Source organism: Nerophis lumbriciformis, linkage group LG26 (genome assembly GCF_033978685.3).
Source record: "Nerophis lumbriciformis linkage group LG26, RoL_Nlum_v2.1, whole genome shotgun sequence".
NCBI classification, from domain to species: domain Eukaryota; kingdom Metazoa; phylum Chordata; class Actinopteri; order Syngnathiformes; family Syngnathidae; genus Nerophis; species Nerophis lumbriciformis.
The window spans coordinates 2,773,882-2,792,207 of record NC_084573.2 but is presented as its reverse complement, the minus strand read 5'-3'; the positions used below and the strand labels follow the sequence as shown (position 1 = coordinate 2,792,207).

The 18,326-nt window shown below is 36.0% G+C and overlaps 1 protein-coding gene across 3 annotated transcripts in view; it reads right to left on the bottom strand.

The window, feature by feature from the left end:
• mavs (mitochondrial antiviral signaling protein) overlaps positions 1-15,320 on the bottom strand; it is a 36,877-nt gene extending 21,557 nt beyond the window's left edge. For all 3 annotated transcript variants that reach the window (XR_009817959.1, XR_009817960.1, XM_061987666.1), the window contains exons 1-2: positions 15,195-15,320; positions 9,311-9,433 (exon numbers count right to left, since the gene is read on the bottom strand). Coding sequence is in view for 1 of the 3 variants with exons in the window: in XM_061987666.1 (XP_061843650.1) it covers positions 9,311-9,433 (123 nt within the window). In the remaining 2 variants the exon portion in view is untranslated. The remainder of the gene's footprint in view (positions 1-9,310; positions 9,434-15,194) is intronic.
• Positions 15,321-18,326: the final 3,006 nt, after the last annotated feature.

Here is an 18,326-nt window from a genome sequence, read left to right as displayed (position 1 = left end):
GTAAGGTTTTATTAGGGCCCGCATGGCCCATTGCATAAGGACTCCCACAGGGAGTCCTTATGCAATGGGACATAAGGACCTATTGAATTTGTAAGGTTTTATTAGGGCCCGCATGGCCCATTGCATAAGGACTCCCACAGGGAGTCCTTATGCAATGGGACATAAGGACCTATTGAATTTGTAAGGTTTTATTAGGGCTCGCATGGCCCATTGCATAAGGACTCCCACAGGGAGTCCTTATGCAATGGGACATAAGGACCTATTGAATTTGTAAGGTTTTATTAGGTCCCGCATGGCCCATTGCATAAGGACTCCCACAGGGAGTCCTTATGCAATGGGACATAAGGACTCCCACAGGGAGTCCTTATGCAATGGGACATAAGGACCTATTGAATTTGTAAGGTTTTATTATTATTCTTTCTTATTCCGCAGCTTTGCGCGGTACTTTGACCCCCTTAACATGCTTCAAAACTCACCAAATTTGACGCACACATAAATAAACTCGAACAAAACTCTTTGGTAAAAAAACCAAACCCCAAAACTCAAAATTGCACCCCTACAAAGTAAACTTTTTCTAACTCCCAGTACGAATGTCGTAGAGACATGAAACAAAAACCTCTATGTAGGTCTCACTTAGACTTAAATTTTATTAATTTATTTCCTCGGCCAAAAATCTACAGGAAGTTTGCTATTCCCCCTTCAACACTAAATTTTAGTAAAATCAGTCACTTTTGCCTTTTTGAGCTTTAATTTGACCCCCTTAACATGCTTCAAAACTCACCAAACTGAACGCAAACATCAGGACTGGCAAACATTGCGATCTACAAAAAAACCCTAACCCCAAATCTCAAAATTGAGCTCTAGAGCAATTTTTGAATAAAACCGACAAAAAACTGCTCCTCGGAAGAAGAAAAATGACAAAACTGCCTGTAACTCCCACTGGGAAGGTCGGAGAGACATGAAACTAAAACCTTTCCGTAGGTCTCACTTAGACCTACATTTCATAAATTGACAACCCCCAGCAAAAATCTACAGGAAGTTTGCTATTCCCCCTTCAACACAACATTTTTGTAAAAACCGGTCACCTTCCGTCAAAAACTATCTCCTCTGAGCACGTTTGTCGTTTCGGCTTCAAACTAACACAGGAGAGAGATTGAATCCTTGTGATTAAAACTACACAAGCGCGTTTTTATAACTGCTCCGGTTTTGATTTTATGAGCCTTCAAAGAACCGCTGCGCTGATGCTGCTGCGCTGCTGTTGTTTTAAGATGGCTGCTTAAAAGCAGGAAGCACCAGCGTGCCCACACAATGCAGACAAGGTAGGTACACTGGACAAAAGTATTGGGACACTTGGGACTAAAACTTGACAAAAGTATTGGGACACTTAGGACTAGCACCTGCCAAATACGCGGGCCCGACCAATGCTGCTTGCAGCTTTAATTTTTTGTTATTTTTGCATGTACACGCTCAAAAATATATATATCCCCCAACCCTACACAGCCCAAAAGTACGTCCCATAGCAGGAACCTACATGACATATACGTGTGCTCCAGCCCATAATTCGACTGGCTAAAAACCGAATACACAACAATAGCTCAAATTTTGAAGGGAAAAAAATAACTTTTTGTCAGAATAATTGTATCTGACAGGCTAACCTCCGAGGACAAAGCTACAAACAATGGGAGACCGGGCTTTCTGCTACGCCGCTCCCAGTCTGTGGAACGCTCTCCCTGACCGCCTGAGGGCACCACAGACTGTGGATGCTTTTAAAAAAGACTTAAAAACCCTTCTTTAAAAAAAAAAAAAGCCTTTTTTTTTAGATATATGCATACTAGTTTTAGCTATTTTGCTGTTCTAGTTTTGATTTTTATTTATATCTTTTTATTTTTTTATACACTGTAGCACTTTGAGGTTGTTTACTCAATGTAAAGTGCTTTTTACAAATAAAATCTATTACTATTATTATCTAAGTCAGGGGTGCTCACACTTTTTCTGCAGGCGAGCTACTTTTCAATTGATCAAGTCATGGGGATCTACCTCATTCATATATATAATTTATATTTACTTATTTATGAAATATATGTTTTTGTTAACAAGTTAAAGGTGTTTAATGATAATGCAAGCATGTTTAACACATATAGTTAATCTTGTTAACAAGTTAAAGGTGTTTAATGATAATACAAGCATGTTTAACACATATAGTTAATATTGTTAACAAGTTAAAGGTGTTTAAAGATAATACAAGTATGTTTAATACATATAGTTAATATTGTTAACAAGTAAAAGGTGTTTAAAGATAATGAAAGCATGTTTAACTCATATAATTAATATTGTTAAAAAATTAAAGGTGTTTAATGATAATACAAGCATGTTTAATACATATAGTTAATATTGTTAACAAGTTAAAGGTGTTTAAAGATAATACAAGCATGTTTAACACATATAGTTAATATTGTTAATAAGTTAAAGGTGTTTAAAAATAATACAAGCATGTTTAACACATATAGTTAATATTGTTAATAAGTTAAAGGTGTTTAAAGATAATACAAGCATGTTTAACACATATAGTTAATATTGTTAACAAGTTAAAGGTGTTTAAAGATAATACAAGCATGTTTAACACATATAGTTAATATTGTTAACAAGTTAAAGGTGTTTAAAGATAATACAAGCATGTTTAACACATATAGTTAATATTGTTAATAAGTTAAAGGTGTTTAAAAATAATACAAGCATGTTTAACACATATAGTTAATATTGTTAATAAGTTAAAGGTGTTTAAAGATAATACAAGCATGTTTAACACATATAGTTAATATTGTTAACAAGTTAAAGGTGTTTAAAGATAATACAAGCATGTTTAACACATATTGTTAATATTGTTAATAAGTTAAAGGTGTTTAAAGATAATACAAGCATGTTTAACACATATAGTTAATATTGTTAATAAGTTAAAGGTGTTTAAAGATAATACAAGCATGTTTAACACATATTGTTAATATTGTTAATAAGTTAAAGGTGTTTAAAGATAATACAAGCATGTTTAACACATATAGTTAATATTGTTAATAAGTTAAATGTGTTTAAAGATAATACAAGCATGTTTAACACATATAGTTAATATTGTTAATAAGTTAAAGGTGTTTAAAGATAATACAAGCATGTTTAACACATATAGATTCCTTTCTTTCATGAAGACAAGAATATAAGTTGGTGTATTACCTGATTCTGATGACTTGCATTGATAGGAATCAGACAGTGGTGATGATAAGGTCCGCATTTTCGAATGGAAGAGAAAAAAAGTCCTCCTTTCTGTCCAATACCACATGAAAGTGGTTGCTTTTTGGCATCTTATTTGTCCAGCTTCCGTACTCCTCTGTATACACTTTACAAGAAATACATTGTCGGCAAACTCCGTAGCTTGCTAGCTTGTGCACGCCAGCTTTCTGAGACTCTTATTTTGGTAGCGCAACTGTGCAGTCGGTCTTTGGAGTTTTGACGACAGGTACGGCGCCAGAGTCTGTTGAAATAAAGTGTTTCTCGCCTTCCTGTCGGTAATTTTAATGAGCTGGCAGCAGCCAGCGTCATCTCAGAAGACCCTCGGGTGCCGTGAATGTCAATCAAGCGACGAAAGTGACGTCATAGTGAAGATTTATGATCGCTCATTTTTAGGACTATTTTTTTAATGCCTGGCTGGTGATCGACTGACACACCCTCCACGATCGACCGGTAGCTCGCGATCGACGTAATGAGCACCCCTGATCTAAGTTATCACAAAACGTTGTGTTTCAATGAGTTCCCGGCGAGCAGACAAAAGCTATCTTCGATCTTACCAATCAAAAGGCTTGTAAAACTCCACTGTGTAGGATGGGGGAGCAACATGAAGGTGTCGGTTTCTTTGATCTGTTGTAAATCCACAGGAAGATTTTGTCTTCACCCGAGATCTACAAAGCGGAGAGGAAGCAGGACCTGACCACCCACTCCGGGCATCTTTTCTTTGAACTGTTTTGTAACCAAAAGGCGACGGCTGTTTACGACCCACCTCCCTTAGAAACAGCTGTTGCCATGTAATCAGGGAAAGTCCAAATAAAAGAGGAGGCGTGCAATCTTTCGTCAGAGCGTGGCAGAAGACTGTACAAAGAGTAGAGCACAGACGTTTCTCCTCAATGAGCTACCGTATTTTTCGGAGTATAAGTCGCACCGGCCGAAAATGCTTAATAAATAAGGAAAAAAACATATATAAGTCGCACTGTAGCCCGGCCAAACTATGACAAAAACTGCGACTTAGTCCGAAAAATACGGTAATATTATTTAATATTTTACGCTAATGTGTTAATAATTTCACACATAAGTCGCTCCTGAGTATAAGTCGCACCCCCGGCCAAACTACGAAAAAAACATGCCACTTATAGTTCGAAAAATACGGTAAAATTGATTCTGTCTCAGTTTAATTCCTTGCTTCTTGTCTGTTTAATAGATGTCATCAGTGTTTGAACCTGACACTTTTATTCATTGTTTTTGACATGATCTTGTTTGTTTCGCATCCAAATTGCAATTCTTATTCATCCCGATTCTGAATCGATTCATAAATAAAACAAAACAAATTTTTCACAACATTTTTCAAAATTAACTTTTTTTTTTTAATAGGAATCAATTAAAAAAACCAAAAAAAAAAACAAACCAGTGAAGTTGTCACGTTGTGTAAATGGTAAATAAAAAGAGAATACAACAAATCCTTTTCAACTTATATTCAATTGAATAGACTGCAAAGACAAAATATTTCATGTTCACACTGAGAAACTTTCTTATTTTTTGCAAATAATCATTAACTTAGAATATACCACTGTGTTACATGGCCTTTCCTTTTAACAACACTCAGTAAAGGTTTGGAGACACATTTTTGAAGTGGAATTCTTTCCCATTCTTGCTTGATGTACAGTTTAAGTTGTTCAACAGTCTCCCTTCTCATATTTTAGCCTTCATATTGCACCACACATTTTGAATGTCTGGACTACAGGCAGGCCAGTCTAGTACCTGCACTCTTTTACTACGAAGCCACGCTGTTGTAACACGTGGCTTGGCATTGTCTTGCTGAAATAAGCAGGGGCGTCCATGATAACGTTGCTTGGATGGCAACATATGTTGCTCCAAAACCTGTATGTACCTTTCAGCATTAATGGCGCCTTCACAGATGTGTAAGTTACCCATGTCTTGGGCACTAACACACCCCCATACCATCACACATGCTGGCTTTTCCACTCTGCGCCTAGAACAGTCCGGATGGTTCTTTTTCCTCTTTGATCCGGAGGACACGACTTCCACAGTTTCCAAAAACAATTTGAAATGTGGAGTCGGGAAGACGGCAGCGCTTCTGGGTGTTGTTGATAAATGGCTTTGGCTCTGCATAGTAGAGTTTTAACTTGCACTTACAGATGTAGCGACCAACTGTAGTTACTAGCAGTGGGTTTCTGAAGTGTCCCTGAGCCCATGTGGTGATATCCTTTACACACCTATGTCGCTTTTTGATGCAGTACCGCCTGAGGGATCCAAGGTCACGGGCATTCAATGTTGGTTTTAGGCCTTGCCGCGTACGTGCAGTGATTTGTCCAGATTCTCTGAACCTTTTGATGATATTACGGAGCGTAGATGTTGAAATCCCTAAATTCCTTGCAATAGCTGGTTGAGAAATGTTGTTCTTAAACAATTTGCTCAGGCATTTGTTGACAAAGTGGCGACCCTCGCCCCGTCCTTGTTTGTGAACGAGTGAGCATTTCATGGAAGCTGCTTTTATACCCAACCATGGCACCCACCTGTTCCCAATTAGCCTGTTCACCCGCGGGATGTTCCAAATAAGTGTTGGATGAGCATTCCTCGACTGTCTCAGTCTTTTTTGCCACTTGTGCCAGCTTTTTCGAAACTCATGTAAATACTGTATATGTCGAAAAGCCGATCAACAAACATAAAAAAAAGGAAAGAAAAAGTTGTGCATTAAAAATAGTTATTTATTATTATTCATTATATAATATTACCAAATTTTAAAATATTATATTACATATTTAATATTATATTAATTATCTAATATAATCTATTATTATATATTTATTTCAAATTATTTAACATTATATTTACTATCTAATATAATGTATTATTATATATTTATTTATTTAATATGATATTTACTATCTAATATAATTTATTATTATATATTTATTTATTTAAAATTATTTAATATTATATTTATTATCTAATATAATTTATTATTATATATTTATTTGTTGGGTACACCGAGAAGTGCAGTTGTCTGTGGCTTCATGATGCTTTTTATTTTTTATTTTTTTTAAATTGTATCTTATTTTATATATAATGTTTGTGGGTAACTTGAACAAAGAACATCTGACATGGACTGTATATGTCGAAAAGCCGATCAAGAAACATAAAAAAATAAAAAGTTGCGCATTAAAAATAGTTATTTATTTATTATTATTATTATTCATGATATAATATTGCCAAATTATTACAATAAAAAATATTATATTACATATTTATTTAATATTATATTTATTATATAAAATAATCTAAAATTCATAACCCATAATGTAATCTATTATATATTTATTTATTTCAAATTATTTATTATATTTATTATCAAATATAATGTATTATATATTCATTTATTTAATATGATATTAACTATCTAATATAATTCATTATTATATATTTATTTATTTCTAATTATTTAATATTGTATTTATTATCTAATATAATTTATTATTATATATTTATTTGTTGGAGACACTGAGAAGTGCAGTTGTCTGTGGCTTTTTTTTTTTATTGTATCGCATTTTATATATAATATTTGTGGGTAACTGGTTAAGGGGAGAAAAAAAAACATTTGACATGTGTTTAATTGTATTTCTGGACTTTATATGTCAAAAATCAACAAACATTTAAAAAAAAAAGTTTTGCATTAAGAATACAGTTATTTATTTATTATTATTATTATGCATTGTATAATATTATTATTACCGATTTTTTAAAATATTATATTACGTATTTATTTAACATTATATTTATTATCCAATAGGATGTATTATTATATATTTATTTATTTCAAATTATTTAACATTATATTTACTATCTAATATAATGTATTATTATATATTTATTTATTTAATATGATATTCACTATCTAATATAATTTATTATTATATATTTATTTATTTAAAATTATTTAATGTTATATTTATTATCTAATATAATTTATTATTATATATTTATTTGTTGGGTACACTGAGAAGTGCAGTTGTCTGTGGCTTCATGATGCATTTTTTTTTTTTTTTTTTTTTTTTTTTTTTATAAATTGTATCTTATTTTATATATAATGTTTGTGAGTAACTTGAACAAAGAACATCTGACATGTGATTCATTGTATTTCTGGACTGTATATGTCGAAAAGCCGATCAAGAAACATAAAAAAATAAAAGGTTGTGCATTAAAAATAGTTATTTATTTATTATTATTATTCATGACATAATATTGCCAAATTATTACAACACAAAATATTATATTACATATTTATTTAATATTATATTTATTATATAAAATCATCTAAAATTCATAACCAATAATGTAATCTATTATATATTTATTTATTTCAAATTATTTATTATATTTATTATCTAATATAATGTATTATTATATATTTATTTATTTAATATGATATTAACTATGTAATATAATTCATTATTATATATTTATTTATTTCTAATTATTTAATATTGTATTTATTATCTAATATAATTTATTATTATATATTTATTTGTTGGAGACACTGAGAAGTGCAGTTGTCTGTGGCTTCATGATGCATTTTTTTTTTTTTTTATTGTATCGTATTTAATATATAATATTTGTGGGTAACTTGTTAAAGGGAGAAAAAAAAACATTTGACATGTGTTTAATTGTATGTGTCAAAAAGCCGATCAAGAAACATAAAAAAATAAAAAGTTGTGCATTAAAAATAGTTATTTATTTATTATTATTATTCATGATATAATATTGCCAAATTATTACAATAAAAAATATTATATTACATATTTATTTAATATTATATTTATTATATACAATAATCTAAAATTCATAACCCATAATGTAATCTATTATATATTTATTTATTTCAAATTATTTATTATATTTATTATCTAATATAATGTATTATTATATATTTATTTATTTAATATGATATTAACTATGTATTATAATTCATTATTATACATTTATTTATTTCTAATCATTTAATATTGTATCTATTATCTAATATAATTTATTATTATATATTTATTTGTTGGAGACACTGAGAAGTGCAGTTGTCTGTGGCTTTTTTTTTTATTGTATCGCATTTTATATATAATATTTGTGGGTAACTTGTTAAGGGGAGAAAAAAGAACATTTGACATGTGTTTAATTGTATTTCTGGACTTTATATGTCGAAAATCAACAAACATTTAAAAAACAATACAGTTATTTATTTATTATTATTATTATGCATTGTATAATATTATTATTACCTATTTTTTTAATATTATATTATGTATTTATTTAACATTATATTTATTATCCAATAGGATGTATTATTATATATTTATTTATTTCAAGCTCTGAAGTATATTGAGTCCTGGCTGCAGTAGTTGGAAGCCCAAGATGCAGGGGACAGGAGGATGACGTGCAGCTAAGACAAATATTGAAATATATCCAACACAGGAGGGGAAAGAGCGCAGGAAAAGGACGCAAAAATAAGAGCGCTACACAGGAAATGAACACAAACTAGGGAAACATAAGACAGATGGTCGCAGTAGTGGCGTGAATAACAATATAGCCAAGCTAATGCCACAGAAAAAAGCAGGACAAAATCATACAAGGTGAAAATAATTGTGTTTCAAACCATAATAAAAGGAAATGATAAAAACTACTGTTAGAATAAAAAGTAAGTCACATTCCAGACATTGTACACGAGCTCAGTTACTTTTTTTCCACTCAATTAACTCAAAAAGTATTTTGACTTGAGAATCCATATTCGAGCAGAAAGAGCTGGTATTCTTAGCCCCTCCCTGCTCCGGCTCTGGTAACATAATGGCAAATTGTGATCCAGTCCTGTGTCGCAGTTGAATTTTAACCATGTTCATTTGCTCCAAAATAGTTCATTACTGATCAATCTCCATCCATCCATCCATTTTTTCCACCGCTTGTCCCTTTCAATCTCTTTCCCATAAATGAGTTCCAGTCCAAAACCTAAGTGTCAGATGGAAGAACTCACCCTGTCGTGAGCGGTCAGACACGGCAAATGGACCACCATCTCTCTCACTTTGACCGTGCTCACAATGGTCGGCATGTTGGTCCTCAGGTAGCCGTTATACAGCTTGTCACTGGCAAAAGACATCTGACAAAAAAAAATAATTAAAAATTCAGTGCGTTTTGTTTTCTTAAATGTTGGCTTTTTTTTTTTTTTTTATATATAATATTTATGTATTCATTTGATAGGGAAATCATAATAATTGTACTGAGAAACAGACACTTTTTCCCTCCACCCTCAAAAAACCCAACAAATAAATAAATTAATTAAAAATGTATTTAATTATTTTTTATAAATCTCCTTTTGTTTTTAAATAAAAAAAACAAACATGAAAATGGCCCCCGCACACTTGACTTTTAAGTGATGGAGAACGTTTAGACACCCTTGATATAAAATATTAGAAGCTCTCTCTCAAAAAACTAACATTTACTTAAAATATAATAATAAATAATAATAATAATAAAAATCAGTCAGTTTTTTATTTTATGTCAATATTGGCTTTATTTTTTTATATAATATTTATTTATTCATTTGACAGGGAAATCATAATACAAGTACTGAGAAACAAACACTTTTGCCCCGCCACACCAAAAAAAACCAAAAAAAAACATTAATTAATTAATTAAATAAAAATTAATTGTAATTTTTTTTATTTGTAAATCTCCTTTTTTTAAGTAAAAAAAACCAACATAAAAAAGGCCTCTGCACACTTGACTTTTAAGTGATGGAAAACGTTTAGACACCTTTGATCTAAAATATTAGAAGCTCTCTCTCAAAAAACTAAAATATACTTAAAATATAATAATAATAAAAATCAGTGTTTTTTTTTAAATTTCATGTCAATATTGGCTTTATTTTTTTATATATTATTTCTTTATTCATTTGACAGGGAAACACAAGTACTGAGAAACAAACACTTTTGCCCCCCCCAAAAAATTACAAATAAATACATTAATTAATTAATTAATTAAATAAAAATTATTATAATTTTTAATCTCCTTTTTTCTTAAGTAAAAAAAACAACATCAAAATGGCCCCCGCACACTTGACTTTTAAGTGATGGAAAACGTTTAGACACCCTTGATGTAAAATATTAGAAGCTCTCTCTCAAAAAACTAAAATATACTTAAAATATAATAATAATAATAATAAAAATCAGTATTTGTTTTATTTTATGTCAATATTGGCTTTATTGTTTTATATAATATTTATGTATTCATTTGACAGGGAAATCATAACACAAGTAATGAGAAAAACACTTTTGACCCCCACCTTCCAAAATTTTTTTGTATTAATTAATTAAATAAAAACGGATTTTTTTTAAATCAATTATCCTTTTTTTAAGTAAAAAAAACAACAACATCAAAATGGCCCCCGCACACTTGACTTTTAAGTGATGGAAAACGTTTAGACACCCTTGATGTAAAATATTAGAAGCTCTCTCTCAAAAAACTAAAATATACTTAAAATATAAACAAAAATGTAGTTACTTAATTAGAAAAAATAAAATAAAACGAACTTATGAATTACTTAGAAAAATGACAACAACCATGATAAACACTGTTGAATATGTAACTGAACTTGAATATTTGATGATGATGATTATTATTATTATATTCTTATAGCGGGACAAAACAATAGTAAAAATGTAAGAAAAAGAGGAAAAAAGCGGTATGGAATGTTTTAACTAATATTTTATAATATTATACTTACTCATTTATAATACAAAGCTGACACAATATATGCTTTAAGCATTTTTTTATTTTATTTTTTAATAAAAAAAAATAAAAAATCAATATGACCTCCGCATACTTTGACTTTTCAGTATTCGGCCCTTGGTGGTTTTTTACTTTACTTTTGGACACCAAAAGTATCGCTATTTTGTACAGTACATATTCCGCACAATTGACCACTGAATTACTCTTATACAGCTTGTCACTGGCAAACGACATCTGACAAAAAAAATTAAAAAAAATACAAATCAGTGCGTTTTCTCAAAAAACTTAAATACACTTAAAATGTGAACAAAAGTTTAGTTACTTAATTAGAAAAATAAAATACAACTAACTTATGAATTACTTTGAAAAATGATAACAAGCATAATAAACACTGTTGAATATGTAACTGAACATGAATATTTGTGTACAGGCAGAATATTTGACACAGGAGGTTATGTAGTTACACAATCATATTATTATTAGGGCCCGCATGGCCCATTGCATAAGGACTCCCTTTGGGAGTCCTTATGCAATGGGACATAAGGACCTATTGAATTTGTAAGGTTTTATTCTTTATTCTTCCGCCGCCACATTAAACTGTAATTTGACCCACTTAACATGCTTCAAAACTCACCATATTTGACCCACACATCAGGACCTGCGAAAATTGCCTTTTTAAAAAAAAAAACGAACCACAAAACTCAAAATTGCGCTCTAGCGCCCCCTAGGAAAAAACAAAAAAACTAGACTGCCTGTAACTCCCACTAGGAAGGTCGGAGAGACATGAAACAAAAACCTCTATGTAGGTCTGACTTAGACCTACATTTCATAATAGTACATTGTCGGGCTAAAATCAACAGGAAGCTGGCAATTCCCCCTTCAAGACAAAAAAGTACTAAAAACAGTCACTTTTGCCTCTTTGAGCTGTAATTTGACCCCCTTAACACGCTTCAAAACTCACACATCAGGACTAGCAGAAATTGCGATCTAATGAAAAAACCTAACCCCAAATCTCAAAATTGCGCTCTACCGCAATTTTTGAATAGAACACAGAAAAAACTGCTCCTCAGAAGAAAAAAATGACAAAACTGCCTGTAACTCCCACTGGGAAGGTCGGAGAGACATGAAACAAAAACCTCTATGTAGGTCTCACTTAGACCTACATTTCATAAATTGACAACCCCCAGCAAAAATCAACAGGAAGTTTGCTATTCCCCCTTCAAAACAATTTTTTTGTAAAAACCGGTCACCTTCCTTCAAAATCTATCTCCTCTGAGCGCGTTTGTCGTTTCGGCTTCAAACTAACACAGGAGAGAGATTAAACCCTTGTGTATAAAATAACAGAACAGCGTTTTAATACCTGCTCCGGTTTTGATTTTATGACCCTTCAAAGACCCGCTGCGCTGCTGTTTTTTTAAGATGGCTGCTTAAAAGCAGGAAGCACCAGCGTGCCCACACAATGCAGACAAGGTAGGTACACTAGACAAAAGTATTGGGACACTTATGACTACCACCGGACAAAAGTATTGGGACACTTAGGCCGAAAACTGGACAAAAGTATTGGGACACTTAGGCCGAAAACTGGACAAAAGTATTGGGACACTTGGGACTACAACTTGACAAAAGTATTGGGACACTTGGGACTACAACTTGCCAAAAGTATTGGGACACTTAGGCTGAAAACTTGACAAAAGTATTGGGACACTTAGGCCGAAAACTGGACAAAAGTATTGGGACACTTGGGACTAAAACTAGACAAAAGTATTGGGACACTTAGGACTACCACCGGACAAAAGTATTGGGACACTTAGGCCGAAAACTGGACAAAAGTATTGGGACACTTAGGCCGAAAACTGGACAAAAGTATTGGGACACTTGGGACTACAACTTGACAAAAGTATTGGGACACTTAGGCTGAAAACTGGACAAAAGTATTGGGACACTTAGGCCGAAAACTGGACAAAAGTATTGGGACACTTGGGACTAAAACTAGACAAAAGTATTGGGACACTTAGGACTACCACCGGACAAAAGTATTGGGACACTTAGGCCGAAAACTGGACAAAAGTATTGGGACACTTAGGCCGAAAACTGGACAAAAGTATTGGGACACTTGGGACTACAACTTGACAAAAGTATTGGGACACTTAGGACTACAACTTGCCAAAAGTATTGGGACACTTAGGCTGAAAACTGGACAAAAGTATTGGGACACTTAGGCCGAAAACTGGACAAAAGTATTGGGACACTTGGGACTACAACTTGACAAAAGTATTGGGACACTTAGGCTGAAAACTGGACAAAAGTATTGGGACACTTAGGCCGAAAACTGGACAAAAGTATTGGGACACTTGGGACTAAAACTAGACAAAAGTATTGGGACACTTAGGACTACCACCGGACAAAAGTATTGGGACACTTAGGCCGAAAACTGGACAAAAGTATTGGGACACTTAGGCCGAAAACTGGACAAAAGTATTGGGACACTTGGGACTACAACTTGACAAAAGTATTGGGACACTTAGGACTACAACTTGCCAAAAGTATTGGGACACTTGGGACTAAAACTGGACAAAAGTATTGGGACACTTAGGACTAGCACCTGCCAAATACGCGGGCCCGACCAACGCTGCTTGCAGCTTTAATTGTTATTATATTCTTACAGCGGGACAAAAAAACAATAGTAAAAATGTAAGAAAAGAGGGAAAAAAATCGGTATGTAATGAGAAAATATGGAATGTTCTAACTAATATTTGATAATATTATACTTAGTCACCTATAACACAAAGCTCACACAATATATGTTTTAAGCATTTTTTTTTTCATATTAAAAAAAAAAAAATCTATATTTCCTCTGCATACTTTGACTTTTCAGTATTCGGCCCTAAGTGGAAAAAGTTTGGACACCAAAAGTATCAATATTTTGATTCGAGAATTGATATTAGAGCATAAAGATCCGGAATTGATATCGCAGTATCACCCGGCACATCATTGCTTTGCACTGTGGAGGGACGTTAGCCGCTATACAAATTTATAGCATTGATATTGTATACCGAGTGTGTATTGTGCGAGCCTGGTTAATATTCTGTGTTAAAGTAGAGGCGTGGTCTGGTCTCAAACACAACATTGTGGATTTCCCCCTCCCCACCTTGTGACATTTGAGGGTTCCAGGTTCGATCCCCGCTTCCGCCATCCTAGTCACTGCTTGTGTCCTTGGGCAAGACACTTTGTGATGCTTTAAATGTAACTTAGATATTGTGTGTCACTATGTAAAAGTGCTTTGAGTCACGAGAGAAAAGCGCTATATAAATATAGTTCACGTCACTAAAATCGTTTTTTAATCATGTTCATTTTTATATTGTTTTTTTATTCAGTCATTGGTGGAGCTAATTGAAACTTGTTTTCATATGTTTGTGCGGAAAAATGTTTGGTGTTTAAATGTGCTACATAAATCAAGTGGATTGGATTGAAAGTGAAAGTGAAAGTAAAGAAAAGCTAGGCTGGAAGAAACAGGAAGTTTTTTTTTGTTTTTTTTAAAGGCGACCTTGAGAGTACTTGGGATAATTACAGTGGTTAATGATATCATGAGTGACAGTATCAGTCGTTAATGATATCATGAGTAACAGTATCAGGGCAGTGGTGCTTTGTTGTGACCACTTCTCTGCCATGTTTGCACTAAACAGTCGGTCAGGCGAATCCAAAGTCAGCCTCTTTCCCGAATTTGGCCACGAACCGTCAAATATCTGCCTGCAAAAAGAAAAAAGAAACAAAAAAAAAGGAGCAAAGTCTCCTGCCGAGTGTGATTATTATGCTCCGCACCTGCTCCGGAGCTGGTGCGGATTGCAGATTAACAGGACGCAAGGTATGACCTTTAGGTCCTGGCCCGGAAACGAGTTTTGAAATTATATTCTTAGCGAAGAAATAGGATAATAATCGTAGACAAATACGATTAAATGCCTCTTAAAGCGGTTTAATGCTTAAGCTAATGCATGTTTAGCTAACATTAGCAAACATTAATGACTCGGTGAAAGTTTGGTTAAAAAAAAAAACCAAACAATGAAGACATTGCCGTGAATAAAACGTCATTCTTGAAGTGAACAGCACCGAAATAAAGTTTAATCCGGGCTCACCTTTAGCGTGTCTTCGTGCGTCCACTCGAGATATTCCGAAGGAGCTTGACCTCGCTCTTTTCACGCAACATCTGCCCGGAAACGCCTACTTCCGCCCGGACCAGCCCACTTCCGCCTCTGCCGCCTCCTTATTGGACGGCAGCCCGCCACCCGGCCCACATCCCGCCCAATCGCAGTGGAGGAGAGGGGCGTGGCTTGTAGCGCCTTTAATCCAATGTCACTGTGACAGAGAGAGAGAGAGAGAGAGAGAGAGGGTTAGAGCGACAGGATTAGATTTGATCTCGATTTCTGCTTTACATCTGTCTCTAATCCCACGAACCTAATCCGTGCACACGGACAGGATGAAGGCGCATTAAAAAAAAAAGACTAAATTAGGTTTTAAATGACAAAAAAAAAACACTTTTATTGACTACTTGTGCTCCTTTTTAAGACCATAATAAAACCACACTACACTACAGGGCTGCAGCTATCGATTAATTTAGTAACACATCGATTAATTTTGTAACACAATGATTAATTAACTCATCGGATATAGTGGATGGTGGAGGGTGTGTCAGTGGATGGTGGAGGGTGTGTCAGTGGATGGCGGAGGGTGTGTCAGTGGATGGTGGAGGGTGTGTCAGTCGATGGTGGCGGGTGTGTCAGTCGATGGCGGAGGGTGTGTCAGTGGATGGTGGAGGGTGTGTCAGTGGATGGCGGACGGTGTGTCAGTCGATGGCGGAGGGTGTGTCAGTGGATGGTGGAGGGTGTGTCAGTCGATGGCGGAGGGTGTGTCAGTGGATGGCGGACGGTGTGTCAGTGGATGGCGGAGGGTGTGTCAGTCCATGGTGGAGGGTGTGTCAGTGGATGGCGGAGGGTGTGTCAGTGGATGGTGGAGGGTGTGTCAGTCGATGGTGGAGGGTGTGTCAGTCGATGGTGGAGGGTGTGTCAGTCGATGGTGGAGGGTGTGTCAGTCCATGGCGGAGGGTGTGTCAGTCAATGGTGGAGGGTGTGTCAGTGGATGGTGGAGGGTGTGTCAGTCGATGGCGGAAGGTGTGTCAGTCGATGGTGTAGGGTGTGTCAGTCGATGGTGTAGTGTGTGTCAGTCGGTGGCGGAGGGTGTGTCAGTCGGTGGCGGAGGGTGTGTCAGTCGATGGTGGAGGGTGTGTCAGTGGATGGTGGAGGGTGTGTCAGTGGATGGCGGAGGGTGTGTCAGTGGATGGCGGAGGGTGTGTCAGTGGATGGCGGAGGGTGTGTCAGTCCATGGTGGAGGGTGTGTCAGTCGATGGTGTAGGGTGTGTCAATCGATGGTGGAGGGTGTGTCAGTGGATGGCGGAAGGTGTGTCAGTCGGTGGCGGAGGGTGTGTCAGCCGATGGCGGAGGGTGTGTCAGTCGATGGCGGAGGGTGTGTCAGTCCATGGTGGAGGGTGTGCCAGTCGATGGCGGAGGGTGTGTCAGTCGATGGTGGAGGGTGTGTCAGTCAATGGTGGAGGGTGTGTCAGTGGATGGTGGAGGGTGTGTCAGTCGATGGTGTAGGGTGTGTCAGTCGGTGGCGGAGGGTGTGTCAGTCGATGGTGGAGGGTGTGTCAAGTCAGTCGATGGTGGAGGGTGTGTCAGTCGATGGTGGAGGGTGTGTCAGTTGATGGTGGAGGGTGTGTCAGTGGATGGTGGAGGGTGTGTCAGTCGATGGTGGAGGGTGTGTCAGTGGATGGTGGAGGGTGTGTCAGTCGATGGTGTAGGGTGTGTCAGTCGATGGTGGAGGGTGTGCCAGTCGATGGTGGAGGGTGTGTCAGTGGGTGGTGGAGGGTGTGTCAGTGGATGGCGGAGGGTGTGTCAGTCGATCTATAAGTCAACTTATATTCTTGTCTTCATGAAAGAAAGGAATGTTAAACATGTATATTGTACATCTTTAACATGTGATCAAAAACAGCAAAATAAATAAATAAAAATATATTTTATTTTTGAAGTAGCTTGTTTTCATCAAGGAAACAATCACTCATGGAAGTAATAAAACAAAAAGGCGTGGTCAATAAATCAATACCAAAATAAACACTATAGGAGAGAACGATTTTGAAATATCGCTCACCTAATTTGGCTTTTGTTCTCATTCAAAACATTCCACAAGATGATGTCATTTCCACACCCTTTGACGGTGACGTCACCGCGTGTCATTGCCCCCGTGGATTGTGCGGAAGTGCATCCGAATGGTACGTTCACGGAGGACGCCCCTGCTTATTTCAGCAAGACAATGCCAAGCCACGTGTTACATCAACGTGGCTTCATAGTAAAAGAGTGCGGGTACTAGACTGGCCTGCCTGTAGTCCAGACCTGTCTCCCATTGAAAATATGAAGGCTAAAATATGAGAAGGGAGACTGTTGAACAACTTAAGCTGTACATCAAGCAAGAATGGGAAAGAATTCCACTTCAAAAATGTGTCTCCAAACCTTTACTGAGTGTTGTTAAAAGGAAAGGCCATGTAACACAGTGGTAAAAAATGCATTTTTTGTAATGTGTTGCTGCCATTAAATTCTAAATTTGTGATTATTTGCAAAAATGACCGGTCCGCAGTTACAAAATGAATCGATGTGTTACTAAATTAACACTGACACACCCTCCACCATCCACTGACACACCCTCCACCATCCACTGACACACCCTACACCATCGACTGACACACCCTCCACCATCCACTGACACACCCTTCGCCATCGACTGACACAACCTCCGCCATCAACTAACACACCCTCCACCATCGACTGACACACCCTACACCATCGACTGGCACACCCTCCGCCATCCACTGACACACCCTCCACCATCGACTGACACACCCTACACCATCGACTGGCACACCCTCCGCCATCCACTGACACACCCTCCACCATCCACTGACACACCCTCCGCCATCGACTGACACACCCTCCGCCATCGACTGACACACCCTACACCATCGACTGACACACCCTCCGCCATCGACTGACACACCCTCCGCCATCGACTGACACACCCTACACCATCGACTGACACACCCTCCGCCATCGACTGACACACCCTCCGCCATCGACTGACACACCCTCCGCCATCGACTGACACACCCTCCGCCATCCACTGACACACCCTCCACCATCCACTGACACACCCTCCGCCATAGA